This window comes from Cornus florida, unplaced genomic scaffold, assembly GCF_030987335.1.
Source record: "Cornus florida cultivar Cherokee Brave unplaced genomic scaffold, ASM3098733v1 CherokeeBrave_3.0.0_Hap2_Chr04, whole genome shotgun sequence".
Classification (NCBI taxonomy): domain Eukaryota; kingdom Viridiplantae; phylum Streptophyta; class Magnoliopsida; order Cornales; family Cornaceae; genus Cornus; species Cornus florida.
In genome coordinates, this window is record NW_026775574.1 from 89471238 (window position 1) to 89484543 (window position 13306).

General features: G+C 34.1%; 1 protein-coding gene across 2 annotated transcripts; it reads right to left on the bottom strand.

Moving 5' to 3' along the window:
• Window positions 1-6972: 6972 nt before the first annotated feature.
• On the bottom strand, window positions 6973-12739 carry LOC132302308 (uncharacterized). Of its 2 annotated transcripts, none has more exons than XM_059799149.1 (4): window positions 12345-12739; window positions 12083-12196; window positions 11877-11939; window positions 6973-7779 (listed from the first exon to the last, which is right to left on the bottom strand). In XM_059799149.1, the coding sequence occupies exons 1-4, from the start codon at window positions 12517-12519 to the stop codon at window positions 7739-7741; spliced, it is 393 nt and encodes a 130-aa protein (XP_059655132.1). In that variant the 5' UTR covers window positions 12520-12739; the 3' UTR covers window positions 6973-7738. The 2 variants fall into 2 exon arrangements, with proteins under 2 accessions (XP_059655132.1, XP_059655131.1); XM_059799148.1 differs by having other exon boundaries at window positions 12083-12199.
• Window positions 12740-13306: the final 567 nt, after the last annotated feature.

Sequence of the window (13306 nt, forward strand, 5' to 3'; positions counted from 1 at the left end):
GATGGGGCCGAGACGCAAAACTTCGTCGTATTTTTTTCAGATCTCGCTTGTATAATTCCAACTGTAACAAGGAGGAATGGAGTCATACAGTGACATATACACTTAAAGTAGATCATTACCATACAAAACCAAAATACCAAGCATCAAATCGTAACTCAGGACAAGTTAGAATCATGGCATTGCTAGACTGAATATAATAGACAAAACGATCAAATATATTCTGTTATAACATATTGAACATATTCTGTTATATATATATGATTCAACAATCAAATATTTTGTCTTAGCAACCATAAAATTCATCAAGTATTTAAGAAATAAAATCAAGAAAAGTTTAATTGCTTAGGAATGACAACATGATTACATTAGTATTCCATGTCTTACAAAGACACAAAATGATAAAAGTAAAGAAGAAGAGATAATACAGCGTTAGAGGAATTCACGCTGTTTTGAAAAGGGTCCTAAGGTAATTGAACAATCATTAGAATAAAGCAAAATGGACAATGTAAAACTCTCAGGCAATAAATAATAAATAATAAATATTAAATCAACATAACAAAATTATTGATCAATCAGGAGAATAGAGCAAGCTAAACATTGTAAGAGCATTTTTCCTATTTCTGGTAAAATTATAATTTGTAATAGCAATAAAGAAGCAAGTACCTAGGAAAATTGAAATCTTTTAAGCCGAAGTACAAATGAATCAATGTTTACAATAAAAAACCTCACATTTTTTTAAATGTGCGATGTAAAGTAAGACTTACTACCTGTAACACAAATTTACTCAAGAAAGGGCACGCCTCTATCAGGGGAGCAAAAACAAGAAGACTTTGATGATCACTTACTCCAGTAATTATCAACTCTAGTTGCTTGAGCTTATTAAAGACCGGAAATTTAGCAAACTCGATATTATTCTGAATAAACCAAAGAAAAAGTAGTAAATCAGCACAAATTGATAATTATGTTAAAAAATGAATAAAATAAAAATTAAGGGGAGGAGATAAAAAGAATTAGTTAAACTAACTAACCTCAATGGAGGTCATGTCCAACGTAAGGCTCTCTAGCTGAGAAAGATGGCTTGAAATATCGAAAAAGTTGTTATTAATTAGATAATTGCAGTACTCACCCCCAATATACAGTTCAACAAGCTCCTTGACCGTCTTAAATGGCTGGCTTATTTTTGGTCCAAAATACTTAAATGACACTAGATTCATAGCTGAAATTTCAATACTTTTCACATTGGAGCAGTAAATTATCTCCAAACGCTTCAATTTGAGTGAGTGATATGGAACTTTCAGATTGACCAGACATTCGGATTTTTTCACAGACAATTGCTCCAAAAATGGGCAGTTAGTTAAGCAGTCTTCAAGAACTTGTCCAGTTACCTTCACGTCTGTGAGCAGGAGATTGGTCAGCGAGTTGAACCTAGTAAACCCAAGGGACAATGAATGCAGGTGATCTGTAATTCGGTCCGTGTCAGGAAAATTGTAACGCTCCTTGATTTCCCCACTTTCATAAAAGTCTAACTCAAGTCTTTTAACTCTCTTTTCTATTGCAAAATTAACCCAGTTGTCAATATCAAATTTACTACTGTCATCAAGATCAAATTGAACTCTGAATTGATCTAAACTTGGACCATTGTACGAGTTCAAGACTTGATTAACCCAACTCAAATACAAAGGCTTTTCTACTTCAAGTTGCTTATCACCCAGTAGAATTCCCTTTTGTATATGTGAAGCATCAAAGTTCAAAACAGTAATGTAAGTCCACATATATCTCCATCTCTTTGACAGGAGACTAGTTCTTCCCGCTTCCTTCATCGTCAATAGTGAAAATATGGAAACAAGTACAACATCAGGAAGTCCGCTAATACGATCCTCCAAACACAACCCTCCTTTATCATCCTTCTCACTACTCCAAGTAAAGTGGGAAAAAAAAAACAAAAAAAAAAACAATAAGAGTGCGTAATAACAGAAACAACACGGTGCTGCTGAATTTTTGTAACAAAACGTCTTCATGTAAAAATTAAATAAACAGAGATATACAAATCCAGACACAAGTGAAAAGATGGTACCTTGCGTTTTTAGCACAACATATTGAGGCGTGCCCATGGGTTTTCTCCATGGGAATTGATTTTGCAGTTTTCTGGATAATTTATCGCATAAATCTGCAGAACCAAGAGATAGCAGGAGGAGAAGATGAAGAGATTAGAGATATAAAACAAATTTTGGTTGCTTTATTGCCAACAATTTTATATACCAACTTGGAAAGTAATGTTAAATTGAGTCTGTAGCAACTTGGGAAAGTAATGTTAAATTTGGGTTTGTACAAACATAGGAAAGCAAATAAAGTAATAAAATTTTTTTTTTTCGTGCCTCGGTAGGATTAGGCAACTTGATACCGGATTAAACTTTAATTAATATATATATATATATATATATATATACACACATACATATATATCCGTATTTGATACAGGTTTAGGGCAACTTGATATTTGGAAAAGACGTCGAGGCCCAATGACGGAGGTTCAATGTCCTAAGCCCGGTCCAATTTTTTTTCCCGGTCCAAGCCCATTTTCTAGAGAAAAAAAAGGGAAAAAGAAAATAGAATAATCACCGGTTTGCTACATGGGCATATTTGGAAGAAAAAAATTAATATTCAGGTTCATTAGTTTTGAAGTTTCGCTTTATCAATAGATCTATTAGATCTGGCCAGTAGACTGAATATGATGACTTTTTCTTCATTAGAGGAAAGTACAAAAGACACTGCCATTGTTTTATTAGTATTTGGCTCAATGTCTAATAAACAACTGTCGAGAAGTAAAAAATAAATAATAATAATAATAATAATAAAACAAATAAATAAATAAAGACAAAGAAAATTCTCGATAAATAATAACGAAGAAAATTCTCTTCAGAAAATTATACAGTAAAAGAAAGCTGGTTCTCTATAATAAAAAAATTTAAAAAAAAAATGAACCTGTAAAAGAAAGTGTTGAAGAAATTACATAAATCATAACATCCGATGTTTCGTATCTGAGAAGAAGGAAAAAAAGTAAATTTACCGAACAAATTTTGATGATGAAAGCAAAACTAACAAAATATTGTAGATTTGTATTACAGATCTGGTAAGTGTTGTGCCTTGAGACTTGAGAGAGACACGCAGTTGTGCGCGGGAACTGGGAATTCTAGGATTAGGGAACTTGATACCGGTTTAACCTACAGATTCACAAAACTTACAGATTTTGTATGCATGCGCGGTGGAACTAAACAGCAGCAACATCTGACACGCCGACGTAGGCTTCTAGTTCAGGGTTAATTATTATGTCTCAACAACTTTACCAAACCAACGGTTGAGATGCTTTAAAATCTAACGGCTGACATGAAACTTGATGTGTTGATACAAATTATCAATTATTTGGGCCTTGGTGAGTTGTGCCGAACTTATTATACTCATATAGGATTACACGTTTTAAAACTATAATGGATATCCGAATGGGCTTCCTTACGTGGTCTATTGGTCTTGCATTGTCCACCTAGTGATAGTGTGAAAAACAAAATAATTTCTAATTATGAAGGGTACTTATTGAATGTTTAGTAGTAATTAAATATAGGATTAAGCGTAAAAAATTTTCTGATATATAAAGTTTGTGCAAAAATAATTCATATTTTTTGAAAATATGCATTTCAATTCAAAAAATTTTAAAAAAGTGTAAATAAATCCTCTGACCACTTTTTGATCAAAATTCACATAAAATAAATTCAAAAATCCTATTTTGCCCTTTTCTTTTTCTATTATACCCTTCTCTCCTGCACTCCTCCTCCACCACCACCACCACCAAAGCCACATCAGATTCTTAAAACAATACACAAATTATTCTCACATAAATGAGTAAATTTATGTGGTTCATGTGTTCCAATGTCCACTTTGGATCTGGTATCCCATCTATTTGTTGGGCAGTAAATATTTTACCCAATTCGAAACACTTACTACAAGAATTGATATGCAGTACCAATCACCAAAAGTACTGAGATACAGGTTCTTGTTTATTGAGTTATTACTTCTATATAACTTTAACTTTTTCTTTTTTCCTTCTGTGTTTTGGTAAATAACTATGTATACATATAGTAGCAAGGAAATGGATACAAACTTGTCCGTTAGAATCTAAAATGACAAAACTGAAAACTCCAATTGGAGAAGGATACAACACTGAATTTACCCCTCCATTAGGGATTTTGAGTTGATGGGCGAGGTCTTATGAACCATGCTATGAGATCGCAGTTGGAAATCTTTTATCTTGGAAGAGAGGAGCTTGGATGTAACAGAAAACAGAATATTGTTGACAACAAAGGAAAAAGTCGAATTCATTTTTTTGAAATTAAAGTATGTTGTTCGTTCAAGTCAAATACATAAAGGTAGACAGACAGTGGCTCGAAGGGTAAGCTTAGATATGGAGTACCAATAACCAAGAGAGAGGAAATAAGAAAAGAATAAATTATCTAAAATTTTTACATTGCCTAATTTTTTTTAATATTATTTTATTTATATTAAAGAGGGTATTAATGTCTTTTTATATGAGCAAGGGGGTAATTGCACCAAATTAATAGTATAAGGGAGTTTTATAATACACAGGGATTGTTTTGCACTATATCGAAAGTAGAGGGGAGTTTTTTGTATTTAATCCTTAAATATAAATTTGTAAATTAATTTGCCAAATTTCCTCAAAATATAAAAGGGTTAATTACAATGACACTCCTGAGGTTTGTCATATTAATAATCATATATAAGTTAGACATTTTTTGAATAATGACATCCCCTATCGAAAATTGAATCCAAACAGCCTCTTAAAAGATGTGAAAAGTCAAGATTACCCTTCAATATTTTATTAATTTAAATGGTTAAATATTAGAAATCCTAAATGACGTTTTTACCCTGACACTCTCCCTCTCTTACCTCTCACTTTTCCATCAGAAACCTAACCCAACTCCCTTTCTCTTTATTTCCTCTCTCTATCTGTAATTGATAGTATATAAAATATATATATGTTATACATGTATAATATTCTGAACATAGACACCACCACAGACGCTGGTCCTCGACCACCACCACCACAACCGCCGATCCTCGACCACCACCACCACCACCACCATAACCGCCGGTCCTCCACAATAGAAAAAACAAAGGCAACGAATAACAACCATGGCCTCTCAAACCCTAACCCTAATCAAACCCACGGCCTCTCCCTCAAACCCACCACCAAATCCCTAGACCTCTCTGCGCTTAAATCCCTTACCATCGTTGCCACTATCACCACCAAGAAAGCCGTTGCCATTGAAACCTCGGATCTGGCAGCGGCATCAATGTTGGGCACATCCCTGTGATGACCATGTGCTTCTTCGGATCTTTCTCGAGCTTAGGGGCGAAGGATGTGGTGGAGTCAGCACCGCCGTTGTGGCCACCATTTTGATCTTGGAGGTATATGTGTGTGTGTGTGTGTGTGTGTGTGTGTGTGTGTGTGTGTGTGTTGAAGATTCGGGTTTTGGACAAGTGGTGGTGATTTGGGTGAGAAGGCTTCACGGTGGTGGAGTCGGCGCCGACGGCAATGGCCACCATTATATGTATGTATGTTGAAGGTTTGGTGTGTGTGTGTGTTGAAGATTCCGGTTTTGATTAATTGAAGTGGTGATTTTAGGTGAGAGAGCTTCACGGTGGTGATAGAGTAACCACTGTATGACTGGTAATAGATGGTATTGGGATTGGATTTTTTATTTTTATAAATATTATACAAGGATAACAAGGTAATTTCATTATTTAAATTGGTCAATTTATAAGTCAAAGGACAACAATGTCAATTCATTACATGTCAGAGGTGGCAAGTGACCATTGGGGTGTATTTGTTAACTTTTTCAAACTTGAGGGGTGTCATTGTTCAAAAAAAAACTAACTTATATATGACTGTCAATATGATAAATCTTCTCAGGGGGTGTCATTGTAATTAACCCAAATAAAAAACAGAAGGCATAAAGTTTACTTCATCAATGAAACTATAAATAATAAATAGGTTATCTCAAATTTTGTAAACATATCTAGTCTTTACAATATTATTAGAAGTTGGTAAAGTAACTCAAATGGCCAAATAATATTTTAAAACATTCTCCTTCTGTCTCAAAAAAAAAAAAAAAAATGTTCCAGATTTTCATTTTTTTTTTTTCACATTTCTATTTTAACCTTCTTACATTGAAATTATAAAAGGTATACATCACATCACTATGGACCCACCATGGATAAATTTGATAATTCATTCACTATCAACATGATAACAAATTACTGAAAGTCGTCATCTTAAGAAGTTAGATTCCCAACAACAGCCTATACCCTAGATTTAAAGTGTGCTACGTGAATTTAATGCGGTTAATAAATAAATAAATAAATAAAGGCAATAAAAAAATTTCTTTGATAACATTTTTTAATTATATCCAAAAACTTATATATTAGATATTTGCAATAGTCACCCCAATATACAAATCAAGGGGCTTGACATTCTTAAATTGAAAGTTTATTTTTGGTTCGAAATACTTAAATGATAGGAGATTCATTGTAGAAATCTCAATACTTTCCACATTAAAGCAATAAATTAAGTATCTCCAAGCACTTCAATGTTAGTGTTACATCAGGAACCTTCAGATTTATGAGACCGTCGAAGTGTTGTATAGACAAATGTTCCAAAAATGGACAATCCAAAGAATGATCTCAATTGTGCAATCGTAATAGATGCGGGCCATTCAAGTATAGCCTTGATATTCTTTTCAGATAGCCGAGTTGCTAAATGTTCGAGCATTATCCAATAGCCTAGTTGGTAGAACAGTTTCCCAAGTAGGTATGCCCATGTTTGAAGCTCCCTACCTAATTTGCTAAGATTTAAAAAAATAAATAAATAAATAATAATTCATGAATGTTCTAATTCTTTTATATATGAGAAAATCAATAAGACCTTCTACTAAATAGTTTATAATTTATACATATCAACTTTGTTGCTACATTTTTCCAGCAACTACTAACACTACATATCTAATATGACGGTAATCAGTTACATCCTGATTTATGTTTCCTGCTTAACAAGTAACTGAATGGAGGGTGACTGAATGTTCCATTGAGAAGTGAGTCAGAAACAAAGTTGTACATTTTTTTTTTCCCTAGTTTACAAAGTTGTGCATTGCTGCTGTGAGATGAACTCCATCCTAATTGTTGTGCTGGGAAGGTTCTGGCGGGAGCTCGAGGACGGAGAACCACAGGCAGCACACACATCAAAATTGTACGGCCCACCACCAGATACACAGCAAGCTTTGAAGAGCTCATTGAAACAAACTTTTATTGGATTCTCCATGATTGTTTGGTAGACGTTCCAGTAATCAGCATAGATGATAACAGCACGAGGAAACTGTTTCCTGAGTTCTTGCAGCTTTGATTGGAGGATAGTGTTGTGGCTGTAGCTCTGCTTGTTTGTGCTCCCCACACACCCAATCTCGTCGCTGTAGGAACTTAAAGGGTTTGAAATTCATCCTACTTCCTGAAAATGCAAACACATTGATATCCTGGTTGAAGGTTGTTCGCTTTGCTAAATCCTTCCCACCCACTTTCCAGAACTTTGAAACCATATTCCTAATGGTATAGAACTGTCCACAATCTTGAAACTGGATCTCCAAGGAATACAAAATTCTTATTATCCACTACTGTCCTACCCTTGAATGAAATTGATGGCAAGCTTGTTGGCAACTCCTGCACAGTTCAAAGAATCCCCAAAATCAGCTCAATGGTGCACCAGTGAGATACGTATAGGGACTACAACCAGTCATTAAGTGGAAACATCCAGAAGAGGAAATCAAGTAAGTAGCACGGCTAGATGATTACAATCATCCAATTGCAATTTCCAGTGTAGGTCATCAACATTCCCGACAATAGAAAAGTTTGGAATGGTCCCACCAAGAATGTGTTTGGTTATGAATCATAGCTAAATCAACTTCTCTTTCCTCATATATATTAATGGTATTATAACCGTTTGAATATATTTTAGAACCATACACCAAGCAAGGATTTACAAAGAATCATCAAAACCTGGTTCACAAGAAATTCAATGTTTCCAACACAATTTTGGGTACTCGAGATCCATGATTTAATTTCATCCTCAAGTACATATCGTAAGACACCGATTTTTTCTCTCTTTTCTACATTCTTAATGTTATGGTTAGTTTAGTGTCTCAAGAAACCAATTTCTTTATTTTGGTGGTCCGAACCCCCTTTTTTTCTTTTCTTTTCTTTTCTACATTCCTAATCCTTGTTTTATTAATTTTTTAATCCAAAAACGTTAGACGAGCTGGTTAACAGTTTAGTTGGTCTGAAAAGATTAGACATACTATAAATGTAAGGAGACAAGGTAATTGGATAACATCCATTGCCCAATCTTACGCTAGAAAAATAAAGGATACTCATGTAGCAAAAGAAATGTAAGTATAGAATGAGAGAGAGACTGAATATATAGGAATACACAAAAACTGTCTTTTGAACAGTGTTGATAGTTGGCTTTTAAACTGTTTCACCATCCAATTTACCTTTTTTTATCTCTAATTTTTTAGTTTATAATTATATAGGAAAGGGTATATGATCAGGAACGGACCTATTAAGGCCTCAGTGGGGGGACAGCCGCCCCCACAATTTTTTATTTTTATTTTTTTACAAATTACATATAATTTTGTGAAAATCTTAAAAATGCACCCACTCAATTTCTGATGATACCCCTCCCCCTCTCATGCAATTCTCTAGGTCCGTCACCGTATATGATGGTATAGGTAGAAGGAATAGGTGTTTGGTTCCTTTTAAGTTGTAATCCATCTTATCTTAACAGAGTAAAACAGATTTATTATTATTATTATTATTTATTTATTTGCAGAACCTCTGTGACCAATTATCATTGGCAGAGTTTTTTCGTCATTATGCTCAATCTAAAGCCGTAACTTCAAAAGAAGACATATGCTACCCAATATAGTTATTGGCCTTCCATGGACGCAGCCAAACCATCTTAATCAATTCTCTCTCATTTCATTTCCAATCGATCCTACTTCAAACTTCTAATTTGTTCATTTCTATTATTTATCTTACCACACATCCGTCCCTAACATTAGTATTTCTTCAACACATTTTACGAATATGGTGTTTTTTGGTCACCCAAAATTCTGTCCAATAAAGTTTGTATAGCAATTGTTTATAATTTTTTTAGAGGTATATGCCACGCCGATCACTCAAGAGTCAAGATGCCAGGAGCACTACTCCATTTCATCCATCTGGCTTTATCCTATAAGGAATATCATCTTCAATTTTCCCTCTCTGTGTATAGTTGAGCCTAGGTGAAACAATGTTTGCTTTTTGGTACCTCTTGACTCCCTAGACTACATCCCTACTTTTATTGCTAGTTTTACTATACTTATGTTCCATGTAGTCAGTTTTAGTCTTAAGTATCTCAAAACCTCTTGATTCTAGAACTTCTCTCCAAACCTCTAATTTATCACTTTTCACTAATATCATCAGCAAATAGCAAAATACATGAAAACCTCATCTTATATTTGTTTTATTAGTTCATCCATAACTAAGGCAAAAAGATATGATCTTAATGTCGATCCTTGAATGTAGACCTATAATAATGGGGAATGCACTTGTTTTCCCTTTAACTGTTCTAATTATGGCCGTTGTCTCATCAGTCCTGTCTTTAGAACATCAATATATCTATTAGTAACTTCTTTCTTTTCGGAAGTCCATCATATTATGTCTCTAAGAACCCAGGAATTGAATCCCCTTCGTTCGGCATAGCGGAAGTAAATCACATTCCAAGCATGGAAATCAAATCACAAAACAAACAATCAACTTGCAACATACAATATTTTACTAATAATGACTTCCTCCTCTCTTTTCAAATATGAAGATTACTACATGCACTCTTCTTCTCTCTCAACTCAATTCTCCCTTTGAATTCCTCACAACAATAATCTAGGTCTCTAATCTCTATAATAGAGAAACCCAAAAACAAATTTTTTAGTGGCCAATGATTAAATTTCCTTAGAGACCAAAACTTGCCCAAAAAGAAATTTCCTTAGAGGCCAAGACTTGCTTTACAGGAAATTACCATAGTACCATACATAATAGGACTCAAAAAAGAAAACCTAATTATTGAGAGAATTTGAGACACCAATCCTAGCAGTATCATCTTTGACTAAAACCTTTGGACCCTCAATTTTGATGCACTTGATAATGATACAATCTCTATCTATCTATCTATCTATCTATCTATCTATCCTCTCCCTCAACAAGTTTGTATGTTTTCTTCTTGTTGCCCTTTATACCTAGATTATAGTAAATATCATCCAACACTCTACACATAGCTCCTCTCACAACTATTTAACCTATTATCTATGCATATCTGTATTTTGCAAAAGTTTCTCCATTTCTAAATTTTGGCCAAAATTTACAATACTCACTTTTTGTTTTATGATTATCCCCAACGTCCTTGTTCATCGATCGTATGGGTTGGAAAATCTGTTGCGAAAAGAGGATGAGACAGTCAGCTAAGGCTTTTGTGTCTGATCTAGCAATGATGGAATTTCTATTCTGTAATACTCTCAGCCATCTTATTTAACAATGATTTAGTTTCACATTCTAAATTCCATGTCATTTCTTTTAATATCCTATTCGCTTCATTGATATTCCTTTAATACACGTGCAAGACCTTCAACCAATGTAGTGATGTCAAACTCTCGTCTAGAGTGCTATTACAATCTTTGCAGGTACTTTTCTACTTAGAAAAGTATATGATTTTATCCTATGTATTATTTCATATACTCCAAGATTTTTTCCCACATGACCAATAAAGTCTCCCCTAATAAATAATTTCTCTCTTTCAAGTATTTTATGAATTAATTCATCTATATGTTACCAAAATTCTGATTTAATATACTTATAAAAAAAATTGTGCTTCAATATTTTTTACAAATATCATTATATTCTTGTTTTAATAATTCTAACATTGTCTTTTAAATTCTCATCTAAAACTATCCCTAAACCATTTTCTCTATCTTTTCCAATGCAATAAAGTTTATATCATGTATTTTCAATTCTCTTTCTCTCATACCGACTTAGTCTTGCGTAAACAAGCTACATGAACTTTCTTCTAGTGGTAGCGTCGACTAACTTCATCCCTTTACCTGTCAATGTTCCTCTAATCCAAGGTTTTCAATCTAAGCCTACAATCTTAGACTAACTTCTTTACCGTTCTTGTCAAGAAAATAAAGGTAATCAACATACAAGGATTGAATTAAGACAGATTATTCCTCACAAATAAAATAAATAAGGGAACAACATAACTCATAGAACAATTATTACCAAATGATATGATTAAAAAAAGAAAAATAAAAAAATATAATATGCCAGCAGAGAATGACTTTGTGCTGTAAACCTATTCTTGACTCAGCTATTTAGTTTTGATTATAGAAAAAGAAAAAAAAAAAATGCAAGAAAAACAGAGCACAAAGGCAAACACATTGAGCAGAATGAGTTAATGAGTAACATACAAGAAATGATTGACCACCTCCCACCACCGAACTGGTGGCATCCAGTGAGGAAAAAACAATCAAATCAAGAGGTTCAGTTTTCACCACTTTGTCTCCTTTATTATTATCGTTTATAGCCAAACTTGAACCTTGCCCGCACTCATTGATGACCTTTGGTTGCCTTCTTGTATTTCATTCAAGTATTTGATACTGAGATGGAAAACCTAAGGTGTGCACATTTGTGTTCTAAACAAAATAAAAGAAGTAAAAGCAAAATGATACCATGTCTCGTCTCCTCATGACTGCACATTTCTCTCTCTTTTTCAACCACTTGCATCCATTCACCTGTTTAATATAGCTATTAATTCGTATTTATTGGATAAAGATCAAATACAATATTTATGAAATAAAATTTGAAGCTTTTGAAACAACAGAATCCTGCTCCAACAAACCACCATGCAAATTGGTAACAAGGACGGAACACAAACCAAATTGACAATTCTGCATTGCAATAGAGACTGGAAGGTCACAGAACTCTGAAGATCCAGTATATTTCTGCAGGACACTCGGACTACCTTCCTTCTGAAACACTCCATGACTGCCTGCTAATGGTTCAGCATATTTAATGTGAGGGAAAATATATATATATATATATCTATATATAATGATGATACAGGAAATGATAAAACAAAAAATATATATATGTACATAGGACTTCTAAGATCACACATAATTAATAAAGTAACTAACTTGATCGTGCAACTCTCTTTTTCTTTGCATTCTGGCATTCTTTTATAACCATATTCGATATCTCAGCATGGCTGTTTCTATTTCTTGCAGCTTCTGCAGCAGATGTGTCCAGGAGATGCCCAGAGGTATTTCCACTGCCAGAATCTTTTCTAGACATGAATATCATTTTATCCATTCTCACAGAATCATCATTTTCTTGAATTCATTGCAAAGTGAGATGTTTCAGAGACTTCCAACTGCTTCAGCCGCACCATTATCAATTGCTTCAGCCGCCGGACCATTACGTCCATGGCTCTTTTCAGAGAACACTGGCTTCTGACACCCAGTTTTCCCAAATATTTGAACAACAAAATGGGATCCTTTGATGTAATTAAATACTAAGAAATCCCCAACTTCCAGATCATGGTCTAAAGAGAAACCATGCCATCCCTTCCGAGGCAATGGAGCCATTAATCTTGGATACTGTTACTATCCAACGCTGCCCAATTTCATCCTCCAGATAAGTTTTCTGACCAACCAAAGCTGACACAGTTCGAGCAAATTTAGGAGGCAAGAACTGCAAAAGAATGGCACAATTTAGAAAAGATTTATGGATAGTAAAGAAAAATCTCCAGAACTGAAAATGCCTGTATGTACATCATTGCCATTAAGGTCCTTTCCAATGCAAAAACAGAGAAGTGACTTCATCCATCTCATGCACATCCAGATACTCGTAACAAAATCTAGAATATTATTTAACATTGATGCAGTCAACAGAAAAACCCAACTAAACAAGCGCAACTGTGTTGAAGGAAAAGAATATACTTTTAGTCCAAATAAAAAAGGGTTAAATACACTGACCGTGACCACCCTAATAACACATGGATGAAACTTTTTAAAAAAATTTGCACCATGTTCCCCTCAACTTTGGCTCATTATTACAAATACCTCCCTCTGTCCAAAACATTGCATAGTCTGACCAA